General features: G+C 32.1%; 3 protein-coding genes across 3 annotated transcripts; 1 reads left to right on the forward strand and 2 right to left on the reverse strand.

Annotated features, from left to right (window-relative positions):
* Positions 1–1534: 1534 nt before the first annotated feature.
* Tpc1 (Thiamine pyrophosphate carrier protein 1) lies at positions 1535–13113 on the reverse strand. Its single transcript, XM_065507623.1, has 3 exons — positions 12426–13113; positions 6733–7890; positions 1535–2146 (listed from the first exon to the last, which is right to left on the reverse strand). Exons 2-3 carry the CDS (start codon positions 7428–7430, stop codon positions 1819–1821), a joined length of 1026 nt encoding a protein of 341 aa, XP_065363695.1. The 5' UTR covers positions 7431–7890; positions 12426–13113; the 3' UTR covers positions 1535–1818.
* A 1639-nt stretch (positions 13114–14752) lies between these two features.
* On the forward strand, positions 14753–18450 carry LOC135957000 (vasotab). Its single transcript, XM_065507646.1, has 3 exons — positions 14753–14913; positions 18037–18225; positions 18297–18450. The coding sequence occupies exons 1-3, from the start codon at positions 14886–14888 to the stop codon at positions 18353–18355; spliced, it is 276 nt and encodes a 91-aa protein (XP_065363718.1). The 5' UTR covers positions 14753–14885; the 3' UTR covers positions 18356–18450.
* On the reverse strand, positions 18399–21483 carry IscU (Iron-sulfur cluster assembly enzyme). The gene is made up of 2 exons (XM_065507635.1): positions 21267–21483; positions 18399–19165 (listed from the first exon to the last, which is right to left on the reverse strand). Exons 1-2 carry the CDS (start codon positions 21348–21350, stop codon positions 18791–18793), a joined length of 459 nt encoding a protein of 152 aa, XP_065363707.1. The 5' UTR covers positions 21351–21483; the 3' UTR covers positions 18399–18790.
* Positions 21484–22326: the final 843 nt, after the last annotated feature.

A 22326-nucleotide genomic window follows, 5' to 3' on the forward strand; every position in this document is an offset into this window, starting at 1 on the left:
TTGACCCATTGTGGGTCCAACTTACATCGTTGCAATGGACTTTGAAATATCTATCATTAGATATCCATATTGTCTATATTAATGACTTAGTAATCCAGATATAGATCAAAAATAGGTCAAAAATCGAGGTTGTCCCGGTTTTTTGCTCATATCTCCGTTATTTATGGACCGATTTTGCTGATTTTAAATAGCAAACTTCTCGAAAGCATGTCTGAAAGAATTATTGAAGATTTGGATCCCGAAGATATCTGGGGTCTTCAGAAAATTGAAATAAAAAACGGAATGACGAACCCTTCTCACGAAGGTGAAGGGTATAAAAATTGCCAAAAAAAAAAGAATACCATTTTACACCCTTGAAAATTCGAATTTCAAAAAAGTACCAAGAAAATGTCTACTCATTATTGTTCTGGGTCAGATGAATTAAACATTTTATTTCTATGTTAGCTAATTTAGGAGATATAAAGGTTTACGTTCTACTGATACTATTTTTACCCGTTTGGGCCACCTAGAATATCGAATTTCAGACACCTGTCGGCACTTTTTTTGATTAAAGGCGGGCATATTTAAAATTTAATTTCTAGGTTTATTTATTTGGGAGATCTGGAGGTACAGGGTGGGGGATATAGCGTTAGAAAGTTCAAAAATCTCTTCTTAGTTCAAATTTCTAGCTTTAGCAGTTTGAGCTGGGAGTTGACGAGTCAGTGCGTGAGTGATTCAGACCTTTTATTTTTATATACATATATAGAAGAGAAAACAATATTTTTAGAAACAATTTTTGATAACTATTACGAAAGAAATTTGTGAAAAATAAGGTAAAAATCTAAAATTTCAGACTTAAATATATAAGAGACTAACTCTCCCGGCAAACGTTGTTCTGCCATAGCTCACACAAAGTTTGAAGACTCCCACTATAATAATACTCCAGATATGCAATAATAAATTTTTACTTTGTATGGGAGGTGCCACGCCCATTGTACCAATTGTGAATTTGAACCATCCAAACACACAACAAATTTCATCGAAATCGGCCCAGCCGTTAGGGAGGTGTTCAGTTACTAACACACGTACAGAAGAATTATATATATATAAAGACATAAACTCTGTGACATAAACAGAATTTTTCTTACTATCCTATTTGCTTTATAGCGAAAATCTAATTAATATCTGTCCATATTTGTACAAATTGTGAGCTCTATAAAGCTTTGCAAACTAAAAGTGTTCAACTTCGACACCTCAAAAGTTTGATGTCCTAGATTTTTTTCAATATTTTCCCTAAAGTTAGACAGCCTAAATTAAAAAACCCATATATGTTTCACATCATGTACAAAAACCTTGTAAACTAGTGTTATTGGAACTATGAATTCATTTTTGAACACTATTTTTCTAGCTGTGTATTTCATATACATATTTTGTGAAATTATTAAACAAAAGCTTAGTGATAATAAAAGCTTTAACACATTAAAAGAAAAAGCTTTATCAATTTAAAGCTCTTTTAATACTCACTCTCTCATTTAATAAAATAAACAAACGAAAGTTTACACTTAAAAAAATAAAGCAGTTATAATTTGTGCATTTAGAAAAATATCGTTAAATTTAATTTTTAAAAAAATAACTTACAAGTTACCACACAATCACTTAAATAATTCACATTATTTACACTAAAACTATATTAAATAATATATGTATACATATATATATTTCTTCTTCTCTTCTTTTCTAACATTTTTCTTTTTTTTTAAGCTAAAATAATAGAAAAACAAATTCTAACACAAAACACAATTAACAACAAATTAAAACTTAACATATCCCGCCAAAGTGCTAAGATGTTGTAGTTGTGGTGGGCGAGGACCAGCGTAATTGTTTTAATTTATCATAAATGCTAAAGTATAGGGCCGTTGTTAGACTGGACTTGAGTAGAGTGGGCGCTACACCTTTGTAGAGACCGCGCACTCCCTCCTGTTTAATGGTCTCACGCAAACAACTATAGACCCCAGTGCAACGTATGTTCTCACCAAAGGTTTGACGATTCGATTCGAAGCCCTGTATTTGTAAACGTTTCTTTATCAAATCAAAGGGATAGACAATGGTCTTCGAGAGCATGCCGGATGAAGCACCCATTATAAGTAAAGTCCAAGTGGGCAATTGGCTAAAAGCAAAACAAAAATAAAGATATAAGATTTTCGTAGAGATCTCTCTATTACTATTTGAGCATATTTTTGTTATAGTAAGCTAAATGCAAGGCAAGTGGGCAAAAAATTAATGGAATTGTTAAAATATGTAAAATTTTGGAGTGCAAAGAAATTAAGCGCAATTGTGAGTTGTTTATGTACAATATAATGATGAAAAATTAATACAAAATGTTTAAAAATATGTTAGTTTATAATAAATGAAACCAATATACCAATACGATAGAATTAGACCATTCTCTATGACCCTTCATACATAATCCCTGGGAAGAGAACTTTTATATGTTAATTCCTTCATTTTCAATTACTAAATAGTTTTAGCAAGGACAAACTCCTCAATATGCTCATAATAGTGATAAGAAAATTGGATCAAAGAAGTTATTTATTTCATAAAAGCATATACTACATCAAGTACGATTGGAGAATAAATATATCAAAGACAAAGGAGTATTAACTCTAGATTGGACATGTCGAAGAATTCCAATATTTGGGCAGTGTCGTAATTGAGGATGGTGGTATACTCAAAGATGTCGAAAGCCGAATTAGGAAAGCAATTGGAGCGTTCACACAACTTTAAAAGGTCTGGAACTCTACTATATATATCGTAAAGATCAAATATTCAAATCATGCGTCTTATCTGTATTACTCTATGGATACTTGGTTCGTTGCCAAAGGCGTTAAAAGTAAACTTCGAGTTTTTGTTAACAGATGTCTTTGAAGAATTCTTAAAATCATTTGGCCTCGTACTATAAGCAATGAACAACTATGGGCTAGAGCAGAAGTAAATTACATTAATATTTAAATCCATAAAAGGAAATTTTGATGGATCGTTCATACCCTTCGAAAACCGTCTACAATGTAGAATCGAATGGCGAAGCTCAATATTTCAAGAAGTTAACGAAATGTCTGTCAGCCTAGGGCGTACGTTTAACAACGTCGTTGACCTCAAGGACCTGACAACGATTAGACAAAGATGAAGACAACTTATAGACAGCATATGCCCAGTATAGAAGCAGCTCGTAATCAACTAGACGGTGAACAAAAACAAAAAAATATTCATTAGCATTTTTGGATGTAATTAAGATGTCATTTGAAAGTAGCGTTTCGTCTTCTGCTCTACACGCTCTACAGATAATATCCTTGGATATACGAGCCAGATGAGACTGCAGGTCTGTATATTCAGTTATTACATTTACTGGTGTTCTGAGTGTTGATGTATTAGGTTTAGAATCTCCTTTGTAATCTCTCGGTTGGGTTTTGATCATAGAATTTTAATCGTTTAGTGGAGTTTTGGGAGTTACTGTTCATTGATTGTCCATTGCAATATATGGCGTATCTTTTGAACGCAGTTATTATATAACTTATATGCCATTTCACTTAGTTACTGAACATTATAGTGTAACCAACTATGTTTTTTTTTCCTTAGAAAATGTCGAATTTTTTCCCAACAAAGCGTCATATGCGGGATGTTTTGCTTTATTTCTTTAATTTGAAAAAAAGTGCTACTGAAGCACACCAATTGCTCACCGAAGCTTATGGTGAATATGTTCCATCGGTTTTGTCGTGCGAGAGATGCTATGTTCGTTTTAGAAGTGATGATTTTGACACGGAAGACAAAGATCGCTTAGGCCAGACAAAAATGTTTAAAGACCAAGAATAGGCGACATTACTGCAGGAACATTGTTGTCAAACGCAACAAGAGCTTGGAAAATCATTGGGAGATACTCATAGCAGCAGGATTCATCCAAAAGCATGGAAATTGGATACGATGCCATAAGACCTTGAAAGACGATTTTGAATGTCCGAAATGATGCTTGAACGCTATAAAAGAAAATCACTTTTGCTCCGAATCATTGTATGCGATGAAAAATGGATCCATTACGATAACCCGAAGAGTAAGGGATCGTACATGAAGCCCAGACAACCAGCCGAATCGAAAGCAAAGCCAAATATCCATGGCGCTAAGGTAATGCTCTGTATTTGGTGAGAACTGCTGAAATATGGCCAGACCATCACATGGAACCTACTATACCTTTTGATTCCTGATACCTATTGATTTATGCGACCAGACATGAAACTTAATATTCCATCAAAAAATATTTAGAATGAAGTGGTCGCCTTATAGTCCAGACCTTGCCCCGTCAACAACTGCTATTTGTTTCGATCGAAACTTTTGAAAAGAATATCCGATATTGGCCTCAAAAGATGAGCAGTTCTTTTGGCTCGGAATCGTTTCAAACTAAAAGCTAAACATTTTAAAAAGTCCCGCATCTTTTGTTATTTAGTTCGTCAAGGCATATAAGATTGAGAACTGCACTTCTATCATCGCGACAGGAGAAGAATCTTCTTGCCTAGTGATCTTCCCATGTTTAAAGAATGTTCAACTATTTTGCAAATTACAATTAAGCTCTAGACTAACTCAACTCCAAGGAAATTAAGATTATTTAACATAAGCATGGGTATTCCTGGTCACATTAGGATACTGTATGAGGCAGGTCTTATCGGTAACGACATTATTCCATCTGGAATCTCGGATTATAGGGTCGCGACCTTCATATTCGTTGCATCACCCCCAGTATAGTTCCCCAGTAGGGATAATTGGGTTGGATCCGATCAACTGTTCGATGGGTGCACGGTTTTCACTGACGGATCCAAGATGGACTCTAGTACAGGGGCCGGTGTTTATTTGGTACACAATAATATCAAGCGCTCTTATAGAATCTCTAACGAGTGCAGAGATCTTCGCGATCTGGAAAGCCACAGAGTTGATAAAGGCACAAGTCAATAAAGGGTCTGCAGTGACTATATACGTGGACAGTCAGGCGGCACTAAAGGCTCTGGAATGTCATTTAATTAACTCCAACCTAGTGAAGGACTGTAGGAGAGCTTTCGAGGAGTTATTGGTACACTACTCAATAAGATTGTGTTGAGTACCAGGGCACTGTGACATACAGGCAAATGAGGTAGCAGATGAACTGGCTAGACATGGTTCTGATCTAGATCATGATACTAGGGAACGAGAGGTAAAACCACCTATATATCACTACTACAGGTTAATATATGAAAGATTCCGTGACTATACAAATCAATCCTGAAGCAGTAGGACGGATTGCAAAGTGTCCAGGGCCTTGTGGCCAAAGCAGAATGCAAACGCAACCAGATCACTGATAGAGTTGGATAGGTATCATCTCAGGATTCTAGTAGGAGTGATAACCGGTCATTGCTCAATTATTTTTTTTTTAAACAAACACAAACTGCGAAGCGTTTTGCTTGTCTGCAGTTACACCCAGAGTCTCTGGCGGAATCGAACCCGCAACCCTCAGATTAATAGTTCAGCACACTATCGACTGGTCTATCGGAGCCTTCATAGGTAAATGGGATAATGGCACACAGGATTTCTGTAGAGTGTGTGGGGATGTAGAGGCGCTAGAGACATTAGAGCATATCAAGTGCAACTGTCCTAGGCTACAGGGTCACAGACTTAAATGGCTAGGAAACATATTTCTGGACGAACTCGGTAATGTTGCTGGCTGTAAACTGAGCAAGATACTAGGTTGCATTAGAGGAATAGGATGGCTACTTAAAGCACATTCTACAGCGATTCCAAATCCGTAACAAAATCTTCCTTTATTTCTGTTTATATATATTGAAGGGAATCACAATGGACCCCAAGGTCTCGGAGTGAAAGTGCACATAATGTAAACCCCTTGCAAACTAAACTAAATGCATATTCCTACTGATCGTTTTATCTATCACTCAGGTGGCTAAATTAGCAATGCTATTAATATTAAAATATATTATCTTTATCAACGAACTGTCACTTTTAGTACTCTCTTGTAACCATATTAAAAGTTTTTAAATGTAAACATTTTTACAAATTCTTACAAATTTTAAAGTACGCGAACATACTTATTATCTGTACACTTTCATCATTCTTCTTGAGTTGGAGAAAGACTTGACAGTGCTAATTCTTAAGCTCTAGTTTAAAGTATAATTGTCTTTAATAATTTTGATGCACTATTCATAATTATAATCTATGCAAAGAGTTTGCTAAGAACTTTCATATATGTTTCCAGAGCTTTCTGAAGCTCCCCAATTCAGCGTACTTAAAATACTAATCATGTTTCAAATCCTAACGGCGATATATTTTTAAATTTCAAGAGGCTTGGCTTATACACTAGTAAATATATATGTAGATAAATAATTTACGTGAAATCAAAATACTCTTATAAACAAAACCAACTATGAATCTTTCGAAAAAAGCTACTAAACTGTCTTCACTTATTCTTTACTGAACCTAAAATGACCATTCACGATACCTTAATTTAGTAATAATGATTATGACGCATTGGATTTTTCTTGCTAAGAAATCATGAAATTTTGTTACAACACCGAATTAAAATGAGTCAAGTATGAATGTGTTTATCAATGAAGTTTTATAAATTAAAAATGATGATTAAATAATATTAATTAGCAACATAAAACAAGCCCCCCCCATTTTTAAATAAAAATAAAAAATAAACTAATAAAAACTCATTCAACTTACCTTCTCTCCTCCACATGAAAAACTTTACAGGCCGATTGTGAGAATAGACGATAAAACATAAAATTCGAACCCATCAAGGGTGTAATTTGCAGCAAGGCCGACGACAGACCACGATACATGCCACGCGCTCCCTCATTCTTAATGATGGCCGCCACAGCTCGTGTGGCATTACGATAACCCTTGCTAGTGTCCTGAGCTATTAAGCGGGTACGTATGACATCCAAGGGTGTGGAGACTATAACCGCTGTACTGCCCGCCACAGCACCGCATATGAAATTGGATAAATTCGGTTTATCCTTAAGATAATCTGTTTGTTTGGCATACAAACTCAACTGTTCGTAAGTCCAAAATTGTGAAATGCCATACATGATGCTTAGAATCTGGGCGGGATTGTGTCCCTTCCAGAAGGCCAAGAGGCCTTCCTCTTTGTAAATGGTTTTAATGGCCTGATTTATGGAAATGTATTTGGATTTTTTGGTGACGACTGCCTGAGTGCCCAAAGGTTCAACTTGCAGTTGAAAGCGTATCTTTAGCACATCAAAGGGTTGGCAGGTGGATCTGGTAATGGCCGCTGCCAGGCCACCAGATACAATTTGTTGTAGTTGTTCTCTGGTGCTGTGGGTACGTTTTTTCACCGGTGCCTTTAGGCTGTTATCAACCCCTGGGGTTGTTGTGCTGCTGGAAGAAGAGTTGGCCATTTTTGGTAAAGATGCGTAGGGTCCGTCTTTGTAAAATAACTAACTGTACTTGTGTTACAGTTGTAAGTTTAATATGGTTATTTTCTTTTTTTTTTCTTCTTAGTTTATGTTGTTGTTAAAACGAATTGAGACGCGCAACTAAAATTTTGTTTTTAAGTTTCACTTTTTTTTTCGTTTTGTTTGAGCCGTCAACTGAACTTAGCTGGTCGGAGCAGTGCTGATTGAGTGTGTATGTTTTGTTTGATGAATGAATGAATCTTTGTTGCTGTTATTGTTGTTAATTTGAGGTATTTCTGGGCTATGAAGTAACAACAATCGGTCTGTCCGTCTGCCCGCCTGTGTACGTTACCTTAGCTGCGTTTAAATTTTGTGCGAAGCAGTGCTGCAACCTCAGCGCGTCAATTATTATTAACGTTTTGTTTTCGTTGTTGTAAAATAATACAAATTATTTGAAATTTTACTGTAAATAGATAATAAAAATAGACAACAAAAAGAAATGTTAGTATTGTTTAAACAATATTTATTCAAAGACATGAAGAAGCTAAAGAAAATATTCATAATATGCAGTATGTATGTATGTGAATACAATATGGTTTAAAGATCAAACATTTTGAAAGTAATATTATAGGTACTTCTACTATCAATACATGAATGAATGAGTAGAGAGAATGAGTAGATCCGAGATGAAACACATAAATAATGAAATCAACAAGAGATGCTTTTTAAAATTCAAATATTTCCAAAATTTATATTATGAAAAATACAAAATTTATAGGTTGTTTGTGTTTATAATGTATTTTGTTTGTTATTTTATTTATTTTGTTTTAACCTCCACCCGAAACTATGTAAATTGTAAGTGATCACACGAACCTACATACATATGTATATCTATGACATAAATTCCTCAAATTAGTCAGAGGTGAAGAATATTGAAGGTTTATTATTATATTACTATTGTTACTATTGTTTTTGTTTTATACTCATATTCCAAAATTAAAAAGATTTATATAGTTGTTATTAATTTAAATGGTTTTTTTTATAGCCGTTTTAAAAAAATTTAGTTTTTTAATTTAATAATTCGTTTACATAGCAGTAAAATAAAAATTTGAAGTTTCATGTAGTTCAAAGATGATGATGATATTATCATGACTTCTTATTTAAGCTCTTGTACAATAAAATCTATTCGAAATTCATCAATTCAAATACAATTTTTATTATTGAAGCCTTTTAAAGCTAGATTTTCTACGGATTCGAAACGTTTAAAATGCAACGGTAACATTAACTTGGATTATTTCGAAAACCTTAGTTGATGCTATTTTGGTAACGGTATTTTAATGATAAATATAATTTCATTTTATAAAACGAAGCTTTCAGAAACGTTAGCAATTTGTATGAAGAATACTGGGAAAAAGGTTTTAAACTTGAATTTTTTCCATACAAAATTTGTTTAACGTTTTACGTTGCGTTTAATAAAATTTACAAAAATTAAAAATGGGTTGACAAACGTAGGTTAACTTTCAGTAAACTCAATTATGGAAAACAAAAATTTGTATTTTTATAATTCAAAATTATTTATAGAATAGCGGTTATGGTATTTTTGGTTATTTTGATAACCGTATAAACTTAATTTAATTTTCACAAAAATTATACTTCAAAATAAAATGTTTAAATATTTTTAGGTAAACAAAATTTATTTTTTTTCCAAATGTTTCCAAAATTGTTTGTAAAAATTTTTTTTCCAATGTTTTTTTTAAAAAAATTTTAAACTTTTTTTTTTAATTTAAAAATTTTTTTTTCTGTTTTTTAAATTTTTAGCGAAAAAAAAACTTTTGGTGAAAAAAAAAATTCCGGTAAAAAATATTTTTCGCGATTTTGACCCATTGTAGGTCCAACTTAATGAAGATCAACGATGGGGGCTGTAGTCTTCTTATGTGGCATAAGAGATCTCATATTCAATAGGTTCGACCAAAGGCGTATGGCATATTTTCTGAGACTAAAACGATTAAAGCATAGCAACATGGAAAGTTTAGCATTAACGCCTGAATAATCGGGTTGCCATATACTACAGCATTAGTTGTCAGAATGAGGAAAAGTGTGGTACTATTCATCATCCTCTTTGTCATTGTTGAGCATTAAGACATCTACATACTAGGTTTCTCGGACATCGTTACTTCAGCATTCTTTGAATTATCGGATAAAGGGTTGGACTGCATTGACGATTAGATCAGGAATACTGGCTGATACCGGGATTGGAACATTTGAATCATGCATTTGTCCGACGATGAACCCATCGAAAGACTGGAACTTCCAATTTATCTCAAACTGTTTAAAATGTCTATACCATTGTCATATAAATAAAATTGTCCTCTTTCTTTATCAGGTTACACAAAGGGACCAATTGAATTGCCGAATGGAAGACTAACCGATAAACTAAACATATTGCTTTTTCTATAAAAACGATTGGCTCAACTTGTTGCGCAATCTGCAAAATATCCATTTTAATTAGGAATTGTTTTCTCTGTTGGAGCTGATTCATTTTGCTGGAACATTTGCGATTTGTTTTATACATTGTCTTGATTATCTTTGTACAACTTTACGATTTTTTTGTTATGTATATGCGTTTAATCTTTAATTTGTTTCTATTTTTAGATAAGATTTAGTTATGTACGTTGTTTTTCTGATTTTTTTATGTCCAAATTTTATAGATCTTCGTGAGCTAATATTTTAATGTTTAAATAATAGTGGATATTTTATCTTTGCAAAAAGTAAGCGTCAATTAAATGTTGTTTAAATGTTTGTATGAGAATACTAATATATATTTAAATTAAAAAGTTTGTTAGAAGTGCATTATGAATTTATTTTTTACATTAAAAAAATACTCTCAGAGTACGTGTTGCTATGTGCATAGGTTTTATGTTAAATAGTAACACGTACTTCTAATGCATTTAAACAAGGCATAGATTTTATACTAACAACATAGTAGTAATTCTAATAGGAAATGAAAGTAGACTACAGAAGACAAAGCTATGCAAGTGTTTCTAAAAGTTTGGGACAGTTATGGATCAACCAAAACTTTGCAACATCTGATGTGTGCTTGGGATCGTTGTCATGATAAAAGGCAAAGTTGTTTGCGATACCCACTTTTTCGCACTTTACTTTAAATTTTGTTTCAAAGTGTTGAGAGACAAATTCATCCATTTTACTTTCAATAAAATGCAAAATCCGCCACTCGACATATTCTCAAATCGCAAGTGAGTTCCAAACTCAAAAAATAAATAATTTAAATTTCAGTTTTTTGAAAAAATTAATTTGGAAAAGTTTATGTGTAAAAGCAAGTAAGAGAGCTATATTCTTATATACTTCACCAAATAATGCTTCAAAATAAAAATTTTAAATATTTTTAGTTAAACAAAATTTTTTAAATTAATTTTTTTTTTAAATTTTAAATTTTTTTGTTTTTTAAATTTTTTTTAACATTTAGTGGAAAAAAACTTTTGATGAAAAAAAATTCGGGTTAAAAAATATTTTTCCGATTTTGACCCATTGTAGGTCCAACTTACTATGGTCTTTTATACGTCGTTGCAAAGGTCTTTGAAATATCTATCATTAGATATTCATATTGTCTATATTAATGACTTAAAATCTAGGTTGTCCTGGTTTTTTCCTTATTTGTGGACCGATTTTCTCGATTTTAAATAGCAATCGAGCCGGAATAAACGTTGTATTGATAACTCTCCCTAATAATTGTACCTGGTTGATTCTGCCATGGCTTTTAACTATATTTGGCTTTTAACTGGTGATACAATTCTCATGAATTTGGGATTTAACGACAGAATTAGGTTTATGGGCATGGAATAACTTTTTGGGTCCCATTTACCTATTTATTTATCATCTATGTTTTAAACGCTTGCGAAACTTTAGTTTCTTTTGATGAATTTATTTTTTTTAAACAGAAACGAAAAATTGAAAAATATGAAAATTCATAAATTAATATTGTTTTAGAAAAATATATTTCTTTCTAACTTGCATAATTAGTGCATTAAATGTTTCTTTTTAAAAATTTAATTTAAAAAGCTTTTACAATAATTTTTTTTTAATTTACAAAAAAAAACTCAATTAATTATTAAATTAACAATTGGTAAACGAAACTGATTAAACCAAAAATTTAAATTTAATTTAAATTTTTAGGTTTTAACAGTTTAAATTTAATCTACTGAAATTATAATTAAAGGTATATAAATTAAAAATAAACTCTTGTAGTGATGCTCTTGACATAATACAAATTATACACCATTAGCTATCAAAGCTTTTTATCAGGCGTAAAATACCTATTAAAGATGACAACTATTTTGACATTCACACCTAATGCTTTCATTAATAGTTTAAAAAATCCCAAAATAAAACTCCAACTCATGCAAAAAACCCTAAAGGTGGAGCAGATAAATGACTACCAAAATATCTATCCAAAAGTAAACAGCCAATATTCACAAAATATACACACAAGAACAAGCTTTAAAAACTAAAAAATAAATTATTTAAACAAGCGCTATAAGTATGTATGATACGTGAGCGAGTAGTGTCATCATAAAATGGTAGGCATGCGTAAATGCAAACAAAAGGTTTTGGAAAATAAGTTCGTAAGTATGATAATAATGGGCCAAGTGCTGCTGCTGCTAACACTGCAGTCGCTGCTTTATAACAACCACAACAACGTTAATAACAACATAATAAAATTAACTAAATATTACAAAATCATTGAAACTTAGTTATGGCATCCAAAGGTATGTGCCCGTTGCTGTAGGTATTTATTGTACAAGAATTGTATGTGTGTGTATGTTTAATGAATAAAAATTCATTGTTAATTCATATCAATTTTGTGTAAATATATAATTATTGTGCTTAAACCATGCCCAATGTTTAAAAAAAATATAAAATTTTTTAAAAGTCTTTTTTTTTGCTTTAATATATAATTTGGCTTCAAAAACGTTTACTTACCCCAAAGTTGGCATAAATTGCAATTTTATTCCAAGTGCATGAAGAAAGTTTTTATTTTTTTAATTTCAGTCGTTTTAATAATTTGTTGTTATTTTTGTTCGAATTGCAATCGCTCAAGTGTTTAAAGTTTTTTTCTTTTCTTTTAAACAATAAAATCACAACATATTCATTTATATATTCCAAAAATTATTATCGTTTTACCGCTGTTCAGGTGGCTATTACCTCCAACATAACCACCTGTTTAAAGACTGAATTCACTTGCAATTTGTACTACAACAATGTTTGTTTGGTGTTTTTGCCAGAGAGTTTTACAATTGTCTATTAATCTGTTTAATACCTGCTACCACTTTCTTTTTGTTCAATTTCTCATGCTCTCCATATAGAGCCAAATTGTCTCAACTGACTACTATCTTATTGTCGTTGTGGTTAAATCATCAGCCTTAATATACTTATCATAACATCATCTTCATCACACTTAAGACGGCTTTTTACTGCTAGACTATTTCCAAAAAAACTCACTGCTCTAGATTTTCATTGATAAACTTTAGCTTGTTTTGTTTTTGTATTTTATATGATTTTTTAGCTGAAAATCTTTTAAAACAGGTTGTCTTGTTGTTTCACGCAGTTTTTTTTTATTTAAATTCAAAACAAGTTACGTCAAAAAAGTGAAAATTTCACATCATCTTGCGCTCGTTGAAAAGTTGTAAACAATATTTATTTTTTTTTACTGATAAGAGACACATGTTTTCAGTAATGATTCACAATAGTCTATCAGATGTTTATTTGTTTTTGTTATTCTTTGGCTTGCAGAGTTGTATTTATAATACACTGAGAGAAGTACTTGGTTGAAATCGGTTACATTGCAAATGTATTGAGGATGATTTTAATAAATTTCAGTGAATATAATAAAATCTCTAATTCCCGGTCCATACTGTGGAACATGTGCTGCAAAACATTTTTAAATTCTCTTTTGAAACTGCATTCGTGTCCACAAAGTGAAGTTTTTGCTTTTCAGTTTTTGACATTTCTGTACAGAACGAATATGAACGAATAAATGTGGATGACATACTCAACAAAAACTTCTTGTACATGAAACAGAGTACCCTTTTCCATTCCTCTTTCCCCTTTCATCAACAAACTAAAATGTTTTGCAGCAAATGTTTCACAGTATGGATGGGTACTAATCAACCGAGTTTCGTGCTATGATGGAGTGAGTACAAACACCATTTCTGAGTGAGTACAAACACCATTTTTAGAACATAAAAACGAAGTTCTAAGTAAATTTTTATATTAATATCTTTAATTATGCTGTGAATAGGTAATTTTACCGGAAGAATTCCGGAGATATTGATGTATGAATCGTTTATGTAAGTTATTTGGGGGCTTCGGAAAGTTGATTTCAAAAGACAGACAGGCAGCCAGACAGACGGACATGGCTTACTCGACTCCGCTATCTATAAGGATCCGGAATATATATACTTAATAGGGTCGGAAAATTATATTGTGGAAATTACAAACGGAATGACAAACTTTCATGAAGGTGAAGGGTATAAAAAAGGAAATTAGCGCTAAATATCTGCATATTTCTAGACTTTGTTTTGTAGTAAGAAATAAATTGAATCAATTATGAGGAAACCTGGAAGGGCTTGAAAAGCTGTGTGCCTGATTCAGAACATAGAGAAATATACATAGAACGGACACTCTCCTGTCAAAGACCTAACTCAGGGTGGTTATTATGTAACTCCTTTCGAAAAGAAATTCTTTCGAATTTGTATGCTTTCTACATTGTATTTCGAAAGTGTTACGATTCGAATCGAATTACAGAATAACCCCCCAGTTCTCAAAAACCTATGAGGTGAGAATATTAGTAAATAAAACTAACAGAATACTACACAGGTACTTATCGCTCACTTTGTGCAAGATCGTTGTCACATTTTGAAATTCAAGCACCTCAATTGTTAAACAAGGCTTCGATGTATCAGACGTCAAATTCAAAATAGGACAGTAAACAATGGAAATAAGAGAGTAGATTGTTTTTAAACACAAACACGATATTTGTATAGAAAAATTTGACGAAGCGTAACAGCAAAATAAATAACTGTAGGTGTAAGGAAAAAATAAATAATAAAAAACAAACAAACAAGCAACCAAAATAATAAAAATAACAGCTCTCAGCGTCAAGTCCATCACAATACTTATTTATTTTATTATCTTTTGTTTGAATTTAAATAACTTTTGAGCTTCATTTTGTGGTTATTGTGTTTAATGACACATTCTACAATTAGTATAGACAACTTCTCGTAAAACTGTAGCATGAGCTGTCGTTGTTTTTGTTTAATCGCCGATCGAATGACCGGCATTATAAAACCGATGTTTATTTTGCTTTCGAATTTAGTTTGTTTTATAACTTAAACCAGATTTGAGTGTTTTGATTCCGAGAAAATATTATTTAAAATAAAAATGCGTTTTGCCTTTGCTGTTTTATTGGGTAAATATTTCGTTAGGCTTTTTTGTTTTTTTTTGTAGTTTTGTGTTCTATATAAATTTATTTTAATTAAAATTTTAAATTAAATAATTAATTTGAAAAAAAACAATGTGGCTATAGAAACAATTTAATGTGTGTGTGTTTTTCAACTTAAAAACTTAATTGAGTCTATACAATTGTTTATTTCCACGAATAATGTTATAATTTTATATGCAAAATAAAATACTTGTATTGGGTTGAGGGTCAAATTATTAAAATTATAATAAAAGTCTATGTACTAAGTGTTTTTAAATTCGATAAAGTGCAATTTGTTCAAGAACTTATATAGTTTAATCAAGATGAGGTAGATTGGGAATTATAGCTCAATATATGAATGACGACTTCGTTTTTAGTCTTTATAAGTTTTAAATTTTTCAGTAATGTAGTCTAATTTATATACAGTGACAAATCCTAATCGAAAAAATCAATCCGCTGGAAGAAACTCAATATTTAGACAGACTTTAGTTATCTGATAAGATCTTAAATTTTTCATTGGATTTTTGAGGCCAAATTGAGGTCAAGCAGCATCTTTATCCGCAAATATTTAATGAAATAAAAATACGCATAATAATATTTAACAAAAATTATTACAAAAATTTCACTTAAAATTTATATGGAAGGATTAAAATGCTCTAAAACCAGATATTTTTACAAGGGTAAATACATTTTGTTGTAATTTTAAACATCAAATCGTTAAAGTATTATGAATTTCAGTTAAAATGTATAAAAATGAATACACAATGATAAAAGGTACATTTACAAGGGTAAATACATTTTGTTGCATTATTTTTGTAAAAATTGTTTTAGTATTACGAAATATTTTATAAAAAATAAGAAGAAAAACTCTTCTTATGTGACTTATGAATACATTTGAAATATTTTACCTTGTTTTTCAAATCTGACTTCCGTTACATCATTTATTTTCTCACCAAAACGATTTCCAATACTAACTTCCGTTTCTGCATTTATTTTTTACAATAAAAACGCTTTCCAACACAAATTTCCGTTTCTAGTTTTGTTTTTAACACTGTCCAACACTGATTTACGTTCCTTCATTTAAAACCTCTTTCCAACACTTCTTTTTTGGCAAAAAATTTAAAATTTGGTCATTTTAGGGTTTTGGGCCATCAAAGCTATTGATTTTTTTACGAAATAGAATTGGGGGTCTTCAAACCTATCAGTGTGTATCCTGTTTTAAGGTGAGCCAGATAAGCATATCTGTAAGCCTACACTGAACGTACGTTTACCCTATTTTCTGTAGAAATAGATAGGGTGATGTAGCGACTTGCAACGTTTTGCAACAAAATCCTAATGAGGCTATGGTAGCAAAATTTTGCGACAGCACTGCCAACAATTTGTATAAAAAAACATTAGATGTAGATCAATGTAAGGTTTGCCACTCGAAGCCAAAGGATTTTAGACCTATCAGCCTATCGTCTTTTCTGTTTAAGCCTCTTGAGCGACTGATAAATCTTTATCTTAAGAGCAATATAGATACTCACGTCGTTAACAAAGCTCAGCACGACTACCTCAAGGGTAAGTCTGTGGAGAGTGCGCTGCATTAGGTTGTGGGTTGTAGTATGCACCACTTAGAGCATAGGGAATATACTTTAGTTGCGTTTTTGGACAAAGACGTCATTACTAACATTAGGATAGAGGCAATAAGAGATTCGTTAAACTCGGGGTTGAGGACTTCCTGGTGAGTTGAATTTTATCGATGCTTGGTAGCAGGATTATCAACTCAAACATAGTGTACGACAGGATTAATGACGGGTTACCAGTGGTACACCGCAAGATGGAGTATTGTCTTCCCTGTTATGGTTACAAGCGGTGAACTCTATTCTCAAGATTTTTGAATGTAAGGATAGGACAACTATCTTCCTATGCCGACGACGTGATTCAGACCAAGGACAAATTTATTTCGACAATCAGCGAAATAAAGCAGGCGGCGCTAGGTGACCTCTCAATCTGGGCCAAAGCAAATGGACTGGGCGTAGGGAGTTTTAGTCTGCCGATAATAGAACCAACTATTTAGGGACCGTCATTGGTAATAAATTATCATGGAAGATGAATACTCAGGAAAGGCTAAAAATGGTTATCAATGCACAAATTATATTGGTAAGAACATCGGTTGTAAGGCCCATTATTACTTATGATTGCAGGGTTTTGTGGCAGTCAATGGAAAAAAGTAGTTATAGGAAGATACTCAGTAAAGTTCAGATATGTGCTTCCATTGGCATAACCGACAGCATTCGATATAATGCTTAACTTACTGCCAATTGAGAACTATGTGGCAAGTGTGGCGGTAAGACCAAACCGGTTAGGTCACACAAACATTTTGTAAGATGTCAGACTAGTTTCCCTGCTGGTATTTTGGACCATAGGGTAATGACTTAAGATTTCGGTATTTCGCCCTCAATTGTGTTTCCAGTTTTCACTGGAATCTAGCACTGGAGCTGCAGTTTATGTATATAAACTGCAGCTGCTCATTGCCCTGTAACATACAGGGCAATGAGATAGCAGATGAACTGGCGAGACAGGGTTCAGATCTGGAATATATTAATAGAGACTGGGATGTTAAATCTCCTATATGCCACTACTATAGGCTGATCTTCGAAAGATTCCGGGACTTTACGAACCAATACTGGTGTAGTATGACGGATTGCAGGGTGTCCAGGGCAATTTGGGCAAAGATGGATGCAAAGGCAACCAGAATACAAATTGGGTTAGAAAAGAAAAGTCTCAGGTCTTTAGTAGGAATGCTCAGTTGCAGATTTTCTATAATACTGTAATCCTCAAATGATGTATGTAGTAGAACATTTTGTATTATACTATTGTTTATAGAATTTTAATACAAAATAGAAATTTTTTTAAATTCTTTACTAAAAGTGTTATAAATTGTTTATAGAAAATTGTGTTCGGAATCTGTAACTACATTTATTACGGAAAATATTACATTCGAAGAAACAGCACAGATTTTTCATTTAGACGCAGTTTGAAAGTCATTGGAAAAGATAAATTTCTAAATCGTTAAATAATTTGAGTTCATTCGATATTTTCTTTTAATAAATTTATATTTTATTCCAGTCGTTTGCTTGGCAGCTGTTGCTTTAGCCAGTCCCGCTAAAAATAAACAGGCCCCTGCTTGTTCCCGCAATTGTGGCGATAGTTATGAACCTGTCTGTGCTAAGGCTAAAAATAGCAGCAAGGAACGTCTTCTAACCTTTGGAAGTGAGTGTGTAATGGGCAATTACAACTGTCAACACAGTGATGATCGTAAGTTTTTTTTTTTGAAAACAAAGTTTTATATTATAACTGCTAGAGTTAATCATGCACCTTTTTTACAGCATTCGAGGTAAAATCCAAGGGTGAATGCGGTGGCAATGTTAGCGTGCGTTTGTCTTAATTGAATGCTTTCAAAAAATGTTGAATTAATACAAATTAAACCATTATACATATGTATAAGCATTTTTTATTAACAATAAAGCATTATATAATTTATTTTGAATTTTTTTTATTTATTTGTCCATGTTTAATTGTAGAGATTTTTTTAAAAATCAATATTTCATGACGACATCGTTCTTTACCATTCATTTTCTTTTACATTCTACATATCAGACTTAGGCTTTACTCAGAATATCTTAAAGTATGTATATTCAACTTAAATAGTATCAGCTCAAAACTTTCTTCCAAAGCTGCTTTAGAGAACAAACAAAACAAAAAATAATAAAAATGATTATTAAGTGTTAGATAAACTACATATATATTATTTGACTAAAAAACTACATAATTTTGTTAGAAACAACTGTTTTAACTTATACCAGCAGTTGGTTGGTTTCCTTTAGTTTTCTTTCTTTTGCTGCTTAACTTTGTAATCAGCCAATGCAGCCTTGATGGCATCCTCAGCCAACATGGAGCAGTGCAATTTGACGGGAGGCAAACGCAATTCCTTGGCAATATCAGTATTCTTCAATTTACCAGCCTCATCGATGGTTTTACCCTTAACCCATTCGGTGGCCAATGAACTGCTGGCTATAGCAGAACCACAACCGAAAGTTTTAAATTTAGCATCGATAATTTTGCCATTTGCATCGACTTTAATTTGTAGCTTCATGACATCGCCACAGGCGGGTGCACCCACCAATCCGGTACCAACGCTTGTATCTTTTTTATCTAAAGAGCCGACATTACGTGGATTTTCATAGTGTTCAACCACCTATATATGACATAGAAAAGTAAACAAATCATTGTAGACAAATTTATTAATATTATTATTAAGTATGTACTGTTAGCAGACAAGAAAAATATTGTTATCGTGGTTTCGAGCACCCCAGCTGATAAGCAGATTTAAATTAATGCAAAATTATCAACGCTAAATAAATATTTATGTATATGTAGTATACTTATTACAGAGCAGTAATGATGAGTGAATTTATGGAGAGGGTATGAAAAGGGTTAGGTTTAGGGCAGTTCTGCTAAAAAAAAATGTTTGCTTCGAAAATGTCGAATTGTGTGCCAACAAAGCGTCATATGCGGGAAGTTTGGCTTTACTTCTTTAATTGGAAAAAAAGTGCCTCTGAAGCACACAGCTGGATTTATTCAAAAGAAGCGAAATTGGGTATCACATTTTGTATGTCTGAAATGGTGCTTGAACGCTATAAAAGAAAATCATTTTTGCACCGAATCATTATTGCGATGAAAAATGGATTACAATAACTCGGATCGTAAGAGATCCTATGTGAAGCCCGGCCAACCAGCCGAATCGACACCAACGCCAAATATTCATGCCGCTAAGGTAATGCTCTACATTTCGTGTGACCAAAAGGGTCCTATCTTTTATAATCTGCTCAAACATGGTCAGACCATCACAGGGAACATGAACCGAGAACGCAACTTATTCGCTTAAAGCGAACTTTGACCGAAATATGCCCAGATTACGGGGCCAAACATGAAAACGTAATATTCCATCATGACAACGCCCGGCCACATTATGCAATATCTGTTAAAAACTATTTAGAATGAAGTGGTTGGGAAATTTTGCCTCAACCGCTATATAGTTTAGACCTTGCAACATCCAACTACTATTTGTTTCGATCGATGCAGAGTATCGATCAGAACAGAGTATCCGAAACTGGCTTCATTCGTTCTTGGCCGCAACAGTTGAGCAGTTATTTTTGATAGGAATCCATATGTTGCCAGAAAAATAGGAAAAGGTCATAGGTAGCTAACAATGTGCTATACTTTGAATAAATTATATTGAAAAAATATCGCATTTTTAAGACATACACCCAATAGTAAAAATTGTTTATAGAATTTGTATACTAAAATTTAGTAGTAAACATTTTCCATAGAAAATTGTGATATAAAAATTAGTACTACAACATTTCTAAGAAATATTTGTGATGAAATCATATGTATACTATAGTACAAAAAGGTTTACTAAATGCGTTCTAAATCTTTTTAAGAGAAATGTGCTCAAAAAGTGTGCATGAAATGTTTTTTAAATAAACTTGATTGTACATTCCAAAAACTGCAAATATGAATAGTACGGTAACAAAGCTAATAATTAGATGTGCATCCTGTCGACAATGTTCAATTTTTACATTCAAGACAATTTTAGATTAGGAATATATGATCTATTATTGCAACGATGTCGTAAGCCACAATGCAATTTTTTGGCTTCACATACAACATAAATATCTGTAGTTGTGGTTCCAATTGTAATCAGTCTATAATATTGTATTGCGTTCCAAATTGCTACTTCTAAATCTTTGTTTTGACACTGATTAAAGTTTGTCTACATTCGATTTTATCGGTGAATTGTATAAACAATTGCACAAAAGGTCTTTAAGTCTGCGTACACAGAGTTCTAGACTATTTACATATATTAAAATAAATAAAAACAAACAATTTATAAAAGTATTTATAAGAAATTTGATAAATAATTCATTACCAGCTTTGGAAATTCACTTCTTAATTAAAAACGTTAATAAATACAAAATAACCATGCTTTTTGTCAGTTTGCCAAAACAAAAATAAAACCCTTACCCACTCACTCACTGCCGGCAATAAAACCTTCACTTTTCTTTTTATTGCGATGTGGGTACAATAGAATTTGTATTTGCACTTTACAAACATCCGTATCAAACATACAGTATATTTCGTCAAAGACCTTGAAAATAAGCTCAAAACTATAATAGTTAATTGCGCTGTGTGTTCTGGGCTCCATTATCAATAATCATTTAAACGTTTGCTGGGGTTCTCGTTTGATTATTATTACCACATTAAAGATTTTTATTATTTAGAAATGTACTTACATTTTCATGATAGAAAGCGGCTGGCACACTTTGAACGCGTTTCAATTGATTTTGTAACAAACGTGAAGCTCTTGTTAAGGACATTTTTCACTGATTAATGCGGTTTTACAATCGAATATAATTCAAACAATAATATAAATATATGGTGAAATTACAAAAATTTTCCTTTAGAGAAATTTTGTTACGCGCACACACGGTATTTTTCTATTTGCTTCTTTTATTTTTATTGTGCAAGAACTGTCAGAATTTGCTTTTTCTACGAAATTCGTAGAAGTAAATAAACAGCTGACGGACAGAGTTGTATAAAAGGGTAGTAAATCGTATGACATATAAAGCAAAGTACTGTATAAATACCAATAATTTTTAAACATTTTTCAAATAAGTAAAAATGGTAATGAAAGTAATTTTTTTTGGTGCAAATACATATTATTTGTATAAAATTATTTTTGAAACCATTACACAAAGTAAATTCATTTATTATTCCTGTTTAGATAAATGTATTTGTAATAAAACCCGGGGCAATTTATAGGCAATTAAAGTAAATTGCAAACGATATACACCAGATGGCAGGGGCAGCTTTATCATTTCCGCAGTTATACCAAATTTATCCACTATAATGTGAGTCTTTTAAGGAAATATTGAAATAGAAATAAATAACAAATATGATATTAAATACATTTTATTTAAAAATATAATTACTTACCATAGTTAAAGGACACGATGTATTCATATTGCTAAAGGGACGCACTTGATCGAATACATATTTCTCAAAGGATATGGGATAATTTGAATTTTTCATTAATTTGCAAAAACTGAAATTTATATCGTACAAAAATGGCTGAAAACCACCACTATTGGTTTTTTGCAATAATTGTAAACGAATCTATAAAGAAATGTGTTATTTTATTATTAAAATACTACTTAGGGGATTTTGGTAATTACACAATTTAGAATAAATTATATTATGGCTTCATTTTTATAAGTATTCCGTGCAAATTAAATTTCTTGTTTAATAAAGAAAGTTATTAGCATAGTAGTTAAAATTTATGATTTTTGAGTT

This window comes from Calliphora vicina, chromosome 1 (assembly GCF_958450345.1).
Source record: "Calliphora vicina chromosome 1, idCalVici1.1, whole genome shotgun sequence".
Lineage (NCBI taxonomy): Eukaryota > Metazoa > Arthropoda > Insecta > Diptera > Calliphoridae > Calliphora > Calliphora vicina.